Genomic DNA, 18,568 nt, shown 5'->3' on the forward strand with positions numbered 1-18,568 from the left:
TTTAATACCTTTTCTATTTTAGTAATTTTTTTAAATATAAATAAGGTTTTTAACCGTAACTGTTACCGCTCCATGGTTCCTGCATCCCTACAATACAATCTCTGGCAGCGGCAATTTAAATTACCCCATTTTGTTCAACAGACTCCTGGTGTTTTCACACAACCATTTTGGTTCTTTGATTTCCTGATAACCCGTTTGGTTGTTATGTTAGGAACAGTTCTCTCACTAATTATATACCCTACTTGATTGCCATCTCTCCTTCTGTCCACAGATACTCCTTTATCTTTTGCTATGCCCTCATGCACGTAACTGCCCTGCTCCTATGTACTATAGCCAGACAAGAAGATTACAGTCACTTCCAACTGTCTTCCCTTATTCCTCAGTTCAAAGCTCTTATCAGTTGCTTCAGGCTCATTCCTGGGAGGCCATTTTCACAGATATACAGGTGGAATTCCAGGAAAAATAGATTTTATTGAAAAGAAAAATCAAAATGTCTTCAGTTTGAATTTGAAGAAATTGCTTCATTTCAAATACAGCAGCTACTAACTTGAATTCCTTCTAACAAGTTCTGTATTTCTTTCTTTTTTTGTTACAAAGATAATAGTGATAATGCTTAAAATACAATTGACTTCTAGAGGATCAACAAAAATATAAACAAACACATGGAATGTGTTTTAAGAGATTTAGGTTAACTTATTTTCTTAAAAAGCATTTCTCTCATATGTTAAGAAGGCAATACAATTTACAATTTACTTTTCTAAGCAGAAACTGAATAATAATAGCATAGTTTGTCGACACATTTCTGAGACTGCTGTAGTATTTATGCAAACAGAGGCTCTGGAATAAAAATAAATCAGCAAATTTACATCTCCTTCTTTTGTCAAGTTAAGTCAAAAACATAATGGCAATGTGACCTTGACTTTAGTATTTCCTTTAGTATGGTGGTATTAGAGTAGAACAGACATATATTAATTTAAAAATAAAGCAAAAAAAAAAAAAAAAAAAAAAAGCAGTTAATGGTCTTTGCCTAAAACCTTATTACTAGAAAACAAAAATCAGGAAAGAACCATAGTAGTCATAATATTGTAAGATTTTGGTTTGTTTCTAACAAAGTCCCATGCATATGAACAATAACCCTATGTATTCAACAATAGATAAGGAATAACAACAGGAAAATCACCCTGCTCTCCGGCTGTTTCTGTATATCATGTAGAAGTTGTTTTAATCTAATGTGTATTGTTGCATAATATCCCCAGGCACAGTCAAGTAAAAGCTAAAGCTATACAGAAAAGCCAACATTTTAAATGGGTCTTGTCATTAATGCTTTATTAATTGCCCCAGGCAATGCAAACCCAGAGCTAGGCAAGCTATAACAATATGACACTTTAAGGTCAAATCCAATTCCTGCTGTGTTTTATGGAGTGGGCCAAATATTGAGTTAACAGCAGGAAAGAACAATTTATTGGGCTTTTCTCCGTCTCCTGATTATCTGATCTAAACTAGATCACTTAGGTTGTTTTTCTGTAAAAACAAAACACCTTTTATCCACTCAACTTCAAAGAATCTTTGATTGTTTCTATTAGGGCAATAATGTTTAGCAACATCTACCTTTTATTTAAAATATGCAGAATATACCGAATATAATGATATGAAATATAAAACACTCTTGTCCCTACATGAAACAGCACAGCATAAAGAAAGGAAAATCCTCAATTATTAATTTAATATTTAATATATATGTTACCTTCACATCTGAGGTATCTCTTTGGCTGTTTCTCCAAGACCTTGCAACTGAGGAGAAGGTTCGATCTGGGTGGTCAAATTTGCCATCATTTGCATTTAGAAAGAATGTTGTAAAGGGCTCCTGTAGTCAATGAAATGAAGATGGATTAAAAAAACAGCAGAAGGAATCATGCAGCAGACAACTTTTGCTAATCAAAATACTTATAAAGGTAGAATTATGGAAAAATCACAGTGGGACCTCATACTCACATCTATGCATGTTTATCTGTACTGAATATCTTAGCACATTTATTAATGCTAACACATCTTGCACGCACAAATCTTGAGTTCTGTCAGGAAAGGTTATGCTACACATTCACTCTGCCGTAAGTGGCAGACCGATGTAGCTCAGCTCTAGTTCACCACGGCTGCCTACTTCACTGCAACCATTGTAAACATCCTCTGTGTTATTCATGTTACTTTGTTTTGCCTGTCCCTTTTAAGACAGTATGTCAAAATAAAATCTCAAAAAATTGACTTGCCTGGATTTTCTTTTGGTTTTCATTTAATTTAGAAGACTTCAGGATGTTCCACTTTTTCTCATGGTGGGCAGAATGGCTGTATGGTTGTTATGAGGCAGACTACTGTTACAGGATATCTAGCTGTACCATTGTATTGGGGCAGCCAAATGTCTGCTATCATTTTCCCCCAATTCTATTCTTTGTCCAGATACCATGGTTTTAGGACAAGTATACAAACAAATTGCAGAGACATGGAGACTAAAAATTTAGAATTTTCTTTTGCTAGTTCTAGCTGAAACAATATTCCCTAAACTTAGTAACTGGCAACAGCTGTTAACTTTTGGGTGGGAAGAGCTGAAGTCTCAGGCAGTCTGGAGAATCCATTTTATGTCATTGTTTTTCACAGCAGGGGAGGAGCTGACAGTGGATCAAATCCTAAATTTGACAGCAGCACTTGGTTACTGAGATCATGCCAATTCCCTGGGTTTCCAGGACCACTCCATTAGCTCTCTGATTCAATTAATATTTGGCAACATGTCTTTATGGATGGAAACGACTTCCACCTTTCCTCCCATGTCCCCTGGCGAATAATTTAAAAAATTATGTCCGTTCCTTTAAATTCATGTCCAAATTTATTTTCTTGCATATCCTGATCATTTGGAAATTATGCTAAACCTCAAGGCAGTTTATAAACACCAGATTATAATTGACATTACAGTATTATCCATGTACTATTTTTAATTTTTTTCTATATATCCTCCTTTATTTCCTCTTCAAAAACTTTTGAACGAAGCAGGGAACTCCTCAGTTAATGAAGAAATTTTGAGGGAATGATGTCTATACACATTGTGTCTAAATTATACAAGATTAATGAGAACTGAAGTATTTCAGTTTTGGTAGCATTTAAAAACAATTTAAATGTATGTAAGAAAAGCCTGGGTGCAAAGGTAGGAAAAGAGTCAGAAAAGAACATGGAAGGTGAGGGAACTTGGACTTCCTGAGACCATTGTTTCTCTAATCTCTACTCCTCATTTCTTCCCAATTAATCATTTCTATCACACACAGCAGTCAACACAGGTCACTTTGTTTCAAAGAAGTGAAGAACTCTAAATTTCTCATGTCTAGAGGAGAAGGAATAATGTGATATCTCTGTTATTGTCATCATAATATGCTGGTAGCTTTAAAGTAGTTTATTTTTAAATAAAGATTTTTTTCTTTTTTTTCCCCTCTTTTTAGCTTGGGACAGTATGTTAACTTGTAGTGTACATGAGTGCAAATAAGAAACATATACATCACTTTCATGATAATATTACAAGCCATTCTACTGCTGTCTAACCGAATAGGCAAATTTGTTATCTTTTCTCTTTTAAAACTTTAGGAATTTATTTACAAAAAATACATTCAAAAGAATAGGCAACAATCTAGGAAAGACTATACTTTCAGCAGTGCATATTTTCCCATCAGAAAAACCTAATATAAGCTAAAAAAATAATTAAATTAAAAATTATCTTTTTTTTTGGAGGACCCTCACTCCAATTGCACAATGACTTTGTTCTCACTTGTGAATATTGACTAGTGAGAGCGCACGGCTAGTGAGGAAGATGTTTATAGGTTGAACAAAATATTAAAATTTAACAGTAGCCCGACGTGGTGACCAACATAAAGGTATCACAGTGAACTGAAATACGAAAAGAAAAATTAAGATTTCATACACCTAGATTTTACAGTGCTTCATATAGTGATGTTCATGTAAAATACAAGCTAAAAAAGGGTGTATTATTCAGATAGTGTATATTCATCTAAGTGTTTGACTCTATCAGCAAAGAACTTTGAAGACCCAGACCTAGCCAAATGAAAACAATATACACAGGAGTTTCCCTATATTCATTTAGGCTAAAATTCTATTAACATTACAATTTTAACATTCAACTCACATTAAGTTCTATTAACATTGGAATGTTTTTGGTTTTAATTAAGTCCCCCTCTCCCGCCCCCAAAAAACCCTCTGTATATATTTGCAGTAGCAAACTCTGCAAATTATGCTATTTTTCTGGCTTACCAATACTGAGAAAATTTACATATAATTGACCTCAGTACAAATAATTCTGTCTTCTACCAACCCCTGCCTATCACTTTTTTCTTCACAAGATATGTATAATTCGTTGTGAATATCATTGTGAAACAGTCTGTGGGTCATTGCTGAGGTTTTGAAACCAGAAGCAGTTGACGGATTTAAAAAAGCAGAAACCAGAAAAATGATGTAATTACAATAAATTATGTAAAACATTAATCCAAAATTCCATGACAACATTATTTTAAGCATCTGAGACAAATATACAAAAGCAATAAAATTCATAATCAAGGATTAAACCTTTAATAGTTGAGCACTACAGGGTGCCCTATTATGCTATCCTACTATGACCTGTTGTGTCTATCTTTTTGGCTTTTTAATCCTTAGCAGAAATTCAGAGCTTTCACTAGCTTTATCCCAGACCTTTCACATAATTTTAGGTAATTTTTATTCTCTGAAAAGTCAAGTGCTTATATCATATAAATACAGTTCATATCTGTATTCAATATACTCATTTAAATACTGTTATTCTATGATACAGATTACTGTCATTTCATGTAAAGGTTTTGTTGCTGTGAAAGCTATAAAGCTGCACAATATTTTCATTATAACCCCATCTGACTCGTTCCTAATATTCTGAATAAAATTCATGCCTTGTTCACTGCCAACAAGACAAGAAATTCGTGGGGTACTTGATTATGATGAATATAGGCTTGAGATGTGGGAACAAATAATTTTTCCTTTCAAGAGCACATCTCTCCCTCCATCTCCCTCCTAACAAAGCCTAGTCCCATTTGAATCATTTATGGTGGGGGTAGGGGAGAGAAGAGGAAAGGATGTGTCATTCTGAGGCATCTGAAGTCAAACAAAAATGTAATTTCATCCATTTGTACGTGGGGGAAAAGAGAGTATTTGGAATATTGTCACAGAAATGCACAACTTTTATCTGATACATCTGGGGCTGCCCTGCTCAAACCTACCGAGTAGGAGACCCAGATTCACTTCATCCTATTTACAAAGAGGATTTAAAAATCCTCCCTACCTTTGAAACTCCAAAGTCATTTCCCTAACCACTAACCTGGTTTGGGCTCAATCAAATCTGACTTGCAATAAATCCAGAATCTGTTCTACCTCATAGACGTGATGAAACATTGACTGTAACAGAAACTGGCACCCAACTGCTCTTCTCTACGAGCTTTTTCTTGATCACCACATTAGTGAATCCTGCTCTCTCATACTGGGCTTTCTTTCAATGAAGATGTAACTGGTTCACATAAAACACAACTCCTTCAACAGCAACTACTGACAGCATCCAGTTGTACCACCACTATAGCCTATTTCACCTAAAAAATGTGAAACTAATGCTGGTATTCACAATCAAGTCCATCAAGTCAAAATGCTGTACTACTTTTCAGATAGACGTTCAAGTCACTAGGGTATACGGCCTTCTATTGTAGCATTCTGCGAGTACCTTTGTTTAAACTCTTCTGCCTTCTGTAGCTTAAATATTCCCTGGTCCAGATGGAAAGCACATGAAAAACATGACTCAAACCAGGCAGTAAGGTCACTAACTCATAAACTAAAAATACTTAATTTCATTTATACAAAATGGAACTATGTCAACAGAACAGTGCACCCCATTCCAGAATGCCTTTTATTTTGTTTGCTGGAGCAATCTTGTGGGTGATACTGTCTCAGATTTCCTAAGCAGAACTTCATGTTTTATTTACATGAATTTCTTGGGTTAATATGGAAGGACATGTAAAGTGTAAAACACTTTAGCTGTGATTTGATTTCAGTAACACCTCAAAGGAGAGGAAGGCAGTATTATAAGTGCCAGTGTTAGCTTTTATCATCATTTTTAACCTGCCTGAACAACAGAGTAGACTTCCACATTCTTTATCTATCCCTGTAAAATAGTTATCTAATAATAATTTACTCCTCAACTTACAGAGAATGCGAATCATTTTCATGAAACATTTGATTTTGGATATTGACCTAATGTTTTTGGAGATCATGTGGGATTCATCTGTAATTATAGCAGTGAATATTTCTACGCTGTGGCTCAGTTAACTTCTGATGAAGCTAGTCAGATGGTTCCTTCCTGACCTTTCAGAATGATACCATGATGCAGTCTGAAATGCACAATGTGTTAGTTTAAATAAACATGTACAGGTTAATTAAGTAGAATAATTTCAGTTTGGTGCTGCAGATCATTATATTTGGTCTGCTTAGCAGTAACAATTCTTAGTTATATACATGTATATGTGTGTACATGTGTGTGGTGGGTTGTACAGAGAGAGTGCATGCATTATTTTGGTTTGAGAGAGTTTCATGGTCAGCTGTATAACCCTTAAGAGCAACTGTAAACAACATGACAAGGCCTGGTGAAGCTGAGCCATTGCCTGTTCCGAAGCTGCCTTCATTTTTTTCCTAGAGTTCTCGCAAAGGAGGATGGAGCACGTCTGGTCTTGTATAAACAGGTCACAGAAAATACAAACAGAAGCCTTGCAGATGCAGGAACAGTTCATAGCCTCAGTTAAGGATTAGGCCCTATTCTATTAACTAATGCAAGGCAGAAGAAAAATACAAATTAACAACAAATTAACCATATTTGGTATATTTGGTATTGTGTTAGCTTCAACATATCATGTCTTTGAAAACAAAATGAAACAGGTTAGTTTTAAGGATGGATTTTTACAGGACACTCTTAATACAGAATAGGACTCAAGAGAAAACTGAACTAGCAGTGAACCAATTTATTAATGGCAAAATGGAGGCAGAGACTGATGACATCTAAATCTATTTATATACACAGAACGGAAGTGAGGCTAAGGCATAAAGTGCCTTTTATAAAAGTAGCCTGATATGTTAGATAAAGGGAAGCAACAGAGGGGGAAAGAAAGAAAAAAGCAGTAGGGAGCAGATTATCACAGAATTGACTCAGAAAGGTGATATTACAAGCAATATTTTGAAGAGAACTGACAGGAAACAGATTGCATCTGTCTAAGCCAAAACACAAGCTTCAAAAAAAATTTTTTAAGATTTTGTGGCAATTACACAACTCTATATAAACACACTTCAGACTGCCTGAAACTACCCTTTCTTTTTGCAACTGCTGTTTCTCCCGCAATGAGACTTTTTCTTCCCCTGGATCTCCGTTACTCTGTATTCCCTTGTTCTGCTTCTATCTATCTGGGCTGTCTCATTCCCAGCATACTTTTAGCAATTATTCTTGTTTGTTCGTTTGTTTGTTTTTTTTCTCTCCGTTTGTCTCTTTCTTTGCTTTTGTTTTTTATTCTTTGGTCAACACAATCTACTCCCATGATTTTCCTTTCCACTTCCTCTTTCCCTCTCTTCATTTTATTGGCACTTTCTGCCAAAAGTTCTATCTTAAAACATCTCTTCCCAAGAATTTTATCCAATCATTTAAAATACAAAAAGAATTTTTCTCTCTAAATCTCTGCATCTCTCATTTTCACCGTCTCTTTCTTGCACTAGACTGTATTTACCTTTTATAAAATTTTCTTATATATTATTCTTCACAAACTCATACCAAAATACTACTTCCAAAAATTCACCAGCAAGAAATCCTACTTTACCTTCCAGAATTTTGACTTAGCCTTCTCTGCCAACTTCATTGGTATAATCTTCTCCCTTAGTATTTTTTATCCACTGTTTTGTAGAAAAATGTATGTTCTTAAGGATGACTATGACTTTATAATCCCCATAGCTATAAACTTCTTCTACTGTCCCTTTACATACTCATTTACAAATCTTTATTTTGGGTTTCTATATTCAGCCCTGTCCAACCTCATAATCTATTTCTTTTTTACCCTTTTCTGAGCTTTAAACTTTCCTCATTCTTGTCTCTCTTTCACTTCTGTTGTCTCCTCCCACTTGCAATTGCTTCTCTTTGCTGGTCACCCCAATTTAAATAACACTTAAAATATCTGTCTCGGTGTGCTCTCTCATTTAAACTCTCCATAGTGGTTTTCATCCTCTTGCCATCACTAATCTCTTTCCTGGAAAATGTTATTGCCTTTTGTTTTCTGCTTTCTGTTCTCACAATATATCGTTTGCTCTAACAAACACCACTTTTTCAGATCTATATTGCAAGGCCATCATGGCAGAGACCTTGTTCTCTCACTCTTTGGTGTAAGAAAGAAAGAGAGCAAGAGCACATATAGTATTACATAAACAACAGTAGTAAAAATGACACAGCATTAGGCTAATACAGGAAATGAATACTCCTTGGTGTGTTGTACATTCAGCCAGTAAGCAGATTCTTCAGACTTAAGAATTTTCCGAGTAGCAAAAGGGTATCTTTTGTTGAATAAAAGCCAAAATTAATAGATAAACATGCAAATAAACCCACTGCTTTTAATACACTTTAAGGGGACTAAGAACCACATGTGAACCATAAAATGTATTCACAGAACATGAATAATTTAGCAACATTTAAGAGGAGTACAATGATCAACCCATACAGAAGTGTAATCAACGTTTGCTTTCCCAGTGGTTAAGAAGTATATCCTGAACTTGTGGATACATGAACTCTACCCTTCTGAGCAGAACAACGGGACGTGGCCAGAAGTTTGTGCACGCAAGGGGCCAGACCTCCAGCTCCGCTTTGGTTCGTTGTGCGTGAGACACGCTCAGCATGCACTGTGTGCAGTACAGCTCCATTGACAGGGTGTAGTTTTAGTTTGGTAATTACATAGTCATTCAGTTCTTTGTGATTTCCAGAAACCTGAAGTGTCCAGTCAACACTACCTTTTCTGTAATTCATTGTGCTAATTTGTAAAGAAAATTCAGATTCTTTTTGTCTCTGAAGTTTGGCTGTCAACCCTAGACCTGTTTCTGAGGATAGGATTTAAATATGAGGTTTCCAGAATTGAAATAAGCGGGAATATGCATTTTTACATTTCTGAAAATTATGTTATTAACTCATTGAGAAGTATATTTCATCTGCATAAAATATTATTTCATGCTACTTTAATACAAAACTTTGGTTCTACAATTCACATCTCAGTCTGACACAGCTTAATGTAGTGAGATTTTGTGTAAGTCTTTTTTATATTGCATATATCTGTCTCTAGTTGTAAGTAATAAATGAATACATGAGCAGTATCATCTTTCTGTATTTTCTAGAAGCTTTTCTTCAGATGGATTTAGTTTTAGATGGTTTTCTTCATTATATTGCTTGCCTGTCCTTATGACACCATAATTTTGCATCTAAACATACTGCAGATTGTTTGGGTAGGAAGGACCTCCTGATCCCTACAAATGAGTATACACAGTACAAATAGAGAATCTGTGAGATTTTTAAGTTACTTAAGAACTTGGAAGATTTTGATGGAAAGGTACTCTCATTAAAAATATCCAAATATTGGTAAATGACAGAAGAGAGAGATGCTGTAAGTAACGAAAATCAGGATCCAAAAATACTTACAATACGAACAAGCCAGGCCAATGTAGAAGTAGATGTGGAATAGTGGGTGTTATAATGGTAAGGTGGAGTCTGATCATCTTCCCAAGTCTCGTAACGTTCTGCATAGAAGACCGCTCTCTTTGGGTTCAAAGCACCAATAGGCTGCAAAGGGATGAGAAACTGAATATATTACGAGCTGAAGGGCAGCAATGTCTTATGTGTCACAGGTTAGTTCTACATTAAGATTCACTATATATGAAACTCTGCAACTAAGTAGAGAAAACTCATTCTAGGCCGTAATAATCCTTTCAGGTTGCTGCAATTTTGGAATTTTATTTCAAAGGTTCTGTATATGAAAAGTCTTATGACTTTTTTTATTTTAATTGACAAATATAAGTGATCCACATCTGCAAAGTTTCAAGACTTTCTTGAAGTATGAGTTGTTTCCCAATTAATTCAGTAACATTGTCCTGGAAATGGACTTCTAAAACTGCATTTAAAATGCACTGAGGCCAAACTAATATTTCTGTTGCTGTCATTCACCATAATCACACAGCTAATGAAAACTGACTTTTGCTCACACAGGATACTTTGTAATGCACAGTTCATAATGAAAAGATTTCACGTAGAACTGCTGCTGGTGTCTGGTGATCCTAAGCAGAAATACTTAAAAACCATGCACAGTCCTGCAAGACAGGATCTATTTTCTGTCTGAACAAAGATAGTTTTTACTGAGAAACAAACAAGCTTCTTACTTAAAAAACAATAGAATATGGAAATTATTCACAAAGTCAAGGCTGAGTGTGCTTGACAGACGGGCCATAAAAGTTAGGTAAAATCCCAAAAGAAATGTAAGGCAGCAGTAGGAACTGTTGGTTTTGACATATTGTTTAGAGGAGACATGCTTTTCTGTGATTATTTTACTCATCTCATGATTTTCTGTAAAACATATTTGTTATCGTTGTATGATATAAAAGGCATTGGAATAAATAAAATACAATAGGAAGTAAAGAAAATGTTGAATAAATGAATAAATGCAAGGTTATCTTAAGTCTGTTTTTCCAGATCAGGTATTAGTGGCATATTTATCTATTACCAATCCACAAACAATCTTCAAGTTTAGCTCTTGTAGTAAAATTAATAAAACACACAGAGTTTAATATTTAGGGGAGATCACATTTCCACACCAAAGAATTGTATAGCCTTTGCATTAAAAATAAAGTTAGAATTTCTATTATAAATTCACATTATCAAGGGAATTACAACTTGAAAATAAATATATTCTCCAGGACTTTGACTCTTTTCAAGATGCTAACAGGTATTCTCACATTTCATTCCAGAGCACAATTTTCCAACTGAGTTTAAATCCACAGTCATTTGTAATGGAAATACCAGTATAAGGGCAAATCAATGTTTTTCACTACACTATGTATGTAACTGAACATTTCAAAAGCTACAAATATTTATTCCTTCAGCACTTCTATCTTTATTGAGATGACTTTTAAAAAGGCTGACATAGAACATGTTGTTTTCCAATTTTAAATATTGTAGCTTTTTTTTAAAAGGAGTATTTGAAGAACAGTTACATTTTAAAACATCATTATTTCTGCATTTTTCACATGAAACATTCTGGATGTTTAATACTTTGCTGTGTCATGGAGATGTTAATAGCTTTCTCATATGTGTAAAATGTATCAGTAATCCCTAAGGATTGGCCTTATCTGATGCAGATTGCACTGCAAGACCTCACAAAACATTCTTGGAAGAGAAGTATGAGCCATTCCCTAACACTTTCCAGGCTGGTTTCTCAACTACTGGAAAAATAGTAAAATAAATATTTGCATTTTTGATATGCTCAGTTTCATTACATATTCTGCCACTCTCAGGAAACATGCAGGCATTATTACAGCCTGTAAACTGCTGAAACATAAAAATCATTGTTTAACCACTTTCTCAAAAGAGTAACTTATTAAAAGACATTCTTTTTTTATGGGATTGACAAACTGTGCAGATCTCTGTGCACTTCAGTAATTTATATCAGTGCTCTGGGCTGCTTTGGGCTGCTTTGGGGAGTGAATGGGACCTGCCAATACCACCCTCTTCAGGGTAGCATGCACCCACTGCTCTAACAGAAGAAATTCCAGCCGCCAAGTAAACATTTCAAAAGCTAAAGTAGTAACTCACATCACAGTCTGTTAACAAGAAACGTTCACCCCCCCGCCATAGAGAAATACAAAACAGCAGACAATTTGGTGCAATTGTATTTTGTAATGGAAAAACACCCTGAGAATATTTCTTCCCTCCAGTGTGATACTGCACATATCCTATGCTATAATAAATTCTGAGGCTATGAATGATAAAGGTGTGATCTATCATAATGTTATTGTAAATCTATGTTTGAAGAGATATGGTGATTAATGCAGGACTGAAAATCAAAACTCCAGGCATTTTAATACATAATTTAAAGAGATCAGATGTCTCATCAAATAATCTTTTTTATCATTCCCTATAAAATGGGAATAGTTACAATAACTGATGCTTAAAACCAATTAAGAGATATTTTATCTTATATACTGGAAAAATATCATTGCTACTTTTAATGATGACTTAATCTATTTAACCATAACTTTTTTTTGCAAACTTATATATATAGTTGCATGTAATGCAAAAGACACTTTCTCTCTAGAACTTGATAATACTTTTCCAAAATCACACAAAACACTACTGCAAATACACCACCATGTTTTCAAGGTTCTTTATGGAGAAGTGCTATTTCAATTTAACAGCAGATAAAAGATTTAAGGTTGTAACATTGTGCATTCCCATCTTCAAGTAAAAGATGCATGCACAACTAGCTAAAATGATCTACTTTCAGAAGACAAGTGTTCAATTTATTAAATGATTAACCTAAGAAACGGTATTCTGAAGATTACCTTCATCCTCATCAATATTCTTTTCAGAGTTAGAATTCATTTTTCTCTCAATTACTTTAGGATTCATTTGAAGGAAAAATGCTGAAATGCACAAAATATCTGCAGAATAAAATGAATTCTTTAGGTAAAATATCATGAGATTCATCTCTCCTCTCGCATGGTATGCAAATTTTCGTGTGAAAATTTCTGGGAAGAATCTTTTCTGGGAATTAACCTTCCATGTTCCAGAGAGAAAGAAAAAAAGAAAGGAGGAGGTGAGATGGAGCATGTCTCCAGGTAGAAAGTCTCCCCTTGACTTCTCTATACAGATCCTGGATTGGAAGAAGTATGGATTAGTGACCTGGATAGTAGCTGGGTATTCAGGAGACACAGGTTCATTTCTGTCATTCCACAAAGATTTCTAGTGTTTCTCACGTAAACTGCCTAGGTATGACTACTGCAGGCAGCACAGAAGTGTGTTAGAAATTGCCGAGCCAGCTCTAGGATGGCCAGTGTGCAAACATGGCACAATTGCAGAGATGGTCAACCCAAATCTCAGAAGCAGTGCAGCCGTGTAAATGCAGCGCTGCATGGGGATGAGAGTTGGGAGCTGCCCTATGCTCACGCAACATTGCAACTGCTGGTTCAGAATTACATCAGTCAGCTCTGTCCTGCTGCAAGCAAATGCAAGGATCATTCAATCCCACTCTTCTCCTCTTCTGTGCAGCTACAGAAGAACCCCTGTGTGGACCACTTCTGCACACATTAACGGAAAGGATCTAACCGCTGCCCATGCAGGACAAAACATACATGAAAAGTTGTAACTGAAAGTGCTCAAATCTCTCTTTTTTTTTTTTTTTTTGTTTAATTAAACATCTTGCTGATTAATCAATTTATCAATCAAAAAATTAGCTTGTGTGTACAAAATGGACAAACAATTTCTGGAAGAGAAGATTTCAGTAAATAAAACAGCAAGCATGAGGTAAATTCCAAGTCTGCTGCTGGTATCCTTTGTGATTTTTTTTTAATGTCCATGTGGCAAAATGCTGTTGCTCAAGGAAACTGAAAACAGTTCATCCTTCAGCAAAGACATGTCTTTTCTGTAAAGACTTTAAATCTTACATGTACAAACTAGCACCTAACCCAGTACTTACTCTGATAAGGCACGCATCCTGCTAGATGACAATTTCTACAGCAGTCGTAGTCTCTCACTTTTCCTTTCTGTGTGAATGAGACACTTCTGCTTCTATTCTTTCAAAGGGTATATAGGGAGTTTTGGTCCCTTTTCCATAGCCTTACATTCTCAGTCCACAAAGTCAACTAATAGAGTTTTAATCTGATACCATGGTTATAAATTTGACATAACTTCTATTTATGGATCTAGCCCCATATTTTCACGTAATGGAAGAAAATACTTTTATCTCCATTTCATTGAGATGCTACAGACATACAAACTAGCTAAAATGACTTGCACAAAAAATATGAAAGCAAAACTGAATCCGTTTACTGAGTCTCAGTGCAGTATCTTAATCATAAGACTAGTAGAAGAATTGAATATGAGTCAAACAAGTTGTTCTGAACCTTAAACAAAAAAGTTCTTTCTACAAAGTTTTATAAAATTCTTTTCTCTAAGACATTTGCTTTTTTTATTAAAAAACCCTCTGTAAGGACTTTTATATCAAATACTATTAACTATTCATAATGGTTTTATAACATATTCTTTCTTTTCTACAACCAAGCAGAACTCACTCTATGACAAAGGCTATTCAGCCATTTCACTTCTGACATACTAAAGCTGTTGTGTGAGTTTTTGTTGCTTTTTCCATTTAAAAACCAAGTACATACTTTAACATTAAAAACACTGCTGTTCATGTCCTTTTTTTATCTGGCTTATCTCTTTAGACATCTGGCCTTTGAACCAGTATATTGTCAATACATCTAGTGTTTATATCCACTAGACATGTTATGCTAGCTCATGTAATATTTACTGTTTTGCCGGCTATCTTCATAGAACTACATTCTCTCATGAGAGCAAAACTGAATGTAGCATCCTATCTATCTGGCCACTGAAATACTGCTGCTTATCTTGACTCTAATTCATGCAGCAACTACCTTATCTGTTTATCTCTTTTTCTAATGTACTGAACAAAATTGTAGCTGGGTACAAAAGAAATCTTGTACACAGGTTTATCTGGCTGTGGCTGAGGTTATCCTGACTGCTTGTTTTTTAATTAAAAAAAAATTAAATAGGACATCTTAGTACAGTAATTTAAAGGTTAAAATAAACTCTAAATTTATCCAAATACGTAAACTGCTTTTTGATTGGCATATCAATCTCAAAATTTTCAATTGGCATAACAGTTCTGGCAGATTCAAAGTACTGGAGTTTCATTCGATAAATTAACTTTTCATTTAGGAAAAGAAAATGTTTAATTGTATGGCTTATACCAAGCCATAATCAAACTCTTTTTTTCTCCTGATGGTACAGTTGCAGGTAGTAAAGAGAGGAGTTTAAGCTACAGAAAGTGATTTCATTTTTCCAGCAAGTATGGTTCTTGTAAACCCATGAACTCCATTCCACAGCATACACATTTTTGGAAGTATTAAGTGTGGTTTGCTTTGAAATATTCACACTTCGGTGCGTTCATTTGCATTATTACATTTAGAAGCCTTGGGGCTTTATCACTTCCTTTTCTTGAAATGGCACAGTAATAAGGAAAAGTGGTTATGCTTATCACCACCCGTCAGTCAAACACCTTCTATATTAACAAAATATAATTTTTTCCACTCATTGAATGGACGTGTGATTTCTCATACACATGTCGATATTAGTATTACTTTGCCTGGTGAAGAAATCATTTTATTTAACAGGATGTATGACTGGAAGTAAATGAGGAGAAATTCCCATTTACACTTTAATAAGCAGGGACAATGCAGCATGTCAAACCCACACATTCACTATAAGGAGTAAAAGTCATACAATTTTGCACAAACAAACTATATTACATTCTAAGTGCTTTGCTTGAAAACAAAAACCCCTAAAACCGAGTGCGCAGTAAGAGCTGCACACACCTTTCCCACACTAATATTCACTATCATAGGCATTCTTCTGAAGGAAATCTCAGTAAAGTAGAAAATAAGCAGATCACCTGGTGGTTTGATAGTGAAAACATAATCTATGTATCTATGACAGCCTATTTCATTAGCTTTTCATTCTGTCAAACAATAAATATAACCTTTAACCTTGTATATGTAATGAATAAAACTTGAGCCTACACTGTCTAATGAAATGAGAGGTCCAATATATCCTACTGATACAGCATCTTCAATGCCCATGTGCCTTGTTTTTAAGACTCAAATTATATGTAAAAGAAAAAAAAAAAGCCTTGAAAGGGGAATTTCCAAATACTACAAAGGAAAAGGGTATGGGTAATTTTAGACTAATATTTAAATATAATTGTTCTAAAAGAACAAGTGATTTCAAATGCAAAGTTACCACAATGAAGAGTGTTACATACAAATTAAATAAAATGGAATAGAAGAAAAGGACATGTTATAGTTCAGGCCAGCTTTGCAGAAATTGAAATATTTATGTATGAGCTAAATGCAAAAGGTACATGACATCCTGATTATTCAATTGTCATAAATTACACTGGAGCTTTGTGTGAGCTTTGTGTGATAATGCACAAACGAATTATTCTGAAATGAGTTAGATTTAGTATACGTACAACTACCAAAGCTGTTTTAAACCAACAAAACAAAGAAGGATAGGCAGCTCACTTTTCATCTCAGGGCTTTTGTGGGCTTTCACCACGTATGCAATAGAGTTAGAATTCTAATTCGTTTCAAAAGACTTTTCGAGTGGTATTAATTACAAAATATTAAGGACAGAGACTTTTGTGAAAGCTAAGGGCAAAGCTGTGGGAAGACAGAAGGTCAACAACTGACAAAGAGATTTTATCCATCAACAGCTTAGCTGGAGATTGCGATTTGCAATCAAATCTGCAGGAACTTTTCTCCACTGTATGGTAAAATCTGACAGAAGGAAATAGCTCTTCACGGAAAAGATACTGTGTGTGCCTGCCCCAGAGTGATGGAGGTTGATGGCACTTCGGATTTCAACGATGTGAATAATAAATCACTAACCGTTTTTTATTCTGCCTATTCAGGATTCACTTCCCTAACAAGGAAAGAAAGGGTTTACTTAGAGATACTTGGCAATAAGGAAAACAAAAACAAAACTGCCAAGGAAATACTTCAGGTAAGATCCAACTATGAAGATTTCTACTGATAATGCACACAGGGAAACAAGATGCAAAAAATGCATGAGTCATAGTGCACGGAAGTATGACATTTCCTACTAACTGGCCACTGTCTTTTACAAAAAATCATTAATCTATTTTTCCTTTTAAACCCATTGTGAAAAGAAATCAAAAAAGCTGCTAGCAGATGTTATTACAATAAACAGTGAGAAAATCTCACAATTACACTTCTTTGATTCTGAGGGATCCCAAAACATTTACGGATTACAAATGTGATTTCATATACATCTGAGCGATAAATGTAGCCTAGATCTTGCCTCTAAGGAATGACCATTCTGCTTAACTAGTTGTGGTTTTTTTAGAGCAGTCAATACCTCCAGCTTTTCCAGTGGGAATCACTGGTAACTTTAGAATAAGAGAATTCAGTTACTCAAACTGAGTAACAAAAGGTCCAGGCAAAATACTGCTGTGCAGAGTACATGGATTCTTGAAGAAATATAACTAATCCAGGACTTGATTTTGCATTTCCTTACATAGCAGAGCGCTACTAGGAGTGCAGTGATGCTTAATAAACTATACAAGCACTAATTCCATAATGAGTTCTTCCTAACTCAGAAGAAAAAATAATCAACTTGGCTATCACACTACTTCCGGCAGCAACTGAATACTTTAACAGGCTGCCATAAAAATTTGAAGTCAACCAAAACTAACTACCTAATGAGGGACTTATGAGACACAGACCAATCTTTTTGCAATTCACCACACATACTGCTACATATACTAGAAAGAATCAAATTCTAGGGATTTTGAGAAGTTTAAGGGTCTTGAAAAGTCTATCACTATAAACAATGCTAAAACTCTTTTTTTTTTTTATCAAGATAGGGAACAAGCTGGTGCATGACTACTACTGATTCTTATTTAACTCATTTTTGTAGATTTTTTTGTATTGTTCCTGGCACGGATTACAATAATGTTATACAACTGAAAAACACATTTGTAAAGCATAGCTATAGTATTATGAAAGGTCAAAAGTTCTACGCAGCGTAAATAGTCTCAATCCATTTGTTTAAGTCCGAGGCATACTGTCAAAGTAGTTTAATTTCTGCTTTTATTTATTTATTTATTTATAGAAAAAAAGGGAGAGGAAACTTGGATCTCTTCATCTGCCATGATGCAATCAAGTACTACTCAATTTATTTTGAAAGTCTCACAAAAGCAGGCTTTCAGGAATGGTTACATCTAGAGGTACTGAAGGTATTGTCTTTCCAACAGGGATACAATGAGACTCTAAAATGTGGGCAGGATCTCTCACTTGCTGCATAAAATGTATGTGAGCAGGAAGTGGAGGAAAGAAAAGCAGACTTAAAGGCAGAAGCACTAGGAAGTCCGCACCCCTGACCAGCAGCAGAAGGGAAAGCAGGGGCTGCAGTGAGGGCCTTGGGATCATTTTTATCCTCTCCAGCCTCATTCCTAAAGCCTGAGAGTGATACCCTCCTGTGGTTTGGTGCCTCACTCAACTGGTATGAGGAGCTTCTCTCTCTGGGCTGGTAGGAACTGTTGCAAAGATGCAGAACAACAGAAACCTAAAGCTGGAGATGGTGCGAGGCTACCAGCCGTCCATTGGTAGGAAAGTGCATATACAGTCT

General features: G+C 35.1%; 1 protein-coding gene across 4 annotated transcripts in view; it reads right to left on the reverse strand.

The window, feature by feature from the left end:
* NBEA (neurobeachin) overlaps positions 1–18,568 on the reverse strand; it is a 533,052-nt gene that overhangs the window by 69,666 nt on the left and 444,818 nt on the right. For all 4 annotated transcript variants that reach the window (XM_064504927.1, XM_064504930.1, XM_064504928.1 and 1 more), the window contains 2 exons: positions 9,770–9,910; positions 1,745–1,864 (listed from right to left, as the gene is read on the reverse strand). In XM_064504927.1, the coding sequence (XP_064360997.1) occupies positions 1,745–1,864; positions 9,770–9,910 (261 nt within the window). The remainder of the gene's footprint in view (positions 1–1,744; positions 1,865–9,769; positions 9,911–18,568) is intronic.

This window comes from Dromaius novaehollandiae, chromosome 1 (assembly GCF_036370855.1).
Source record: "Dromaius novaehollandiae isolate bDroNov1 chromosome 1, bDroNov1.hap1, whole genome shotgun sequence".
Lineage (NCBI taxonomy): Eukaryota > Metazoa > Chordata > Aves > Casuariiformes > Dromaiidae > Dromaius > Dromaius novaehollandiae.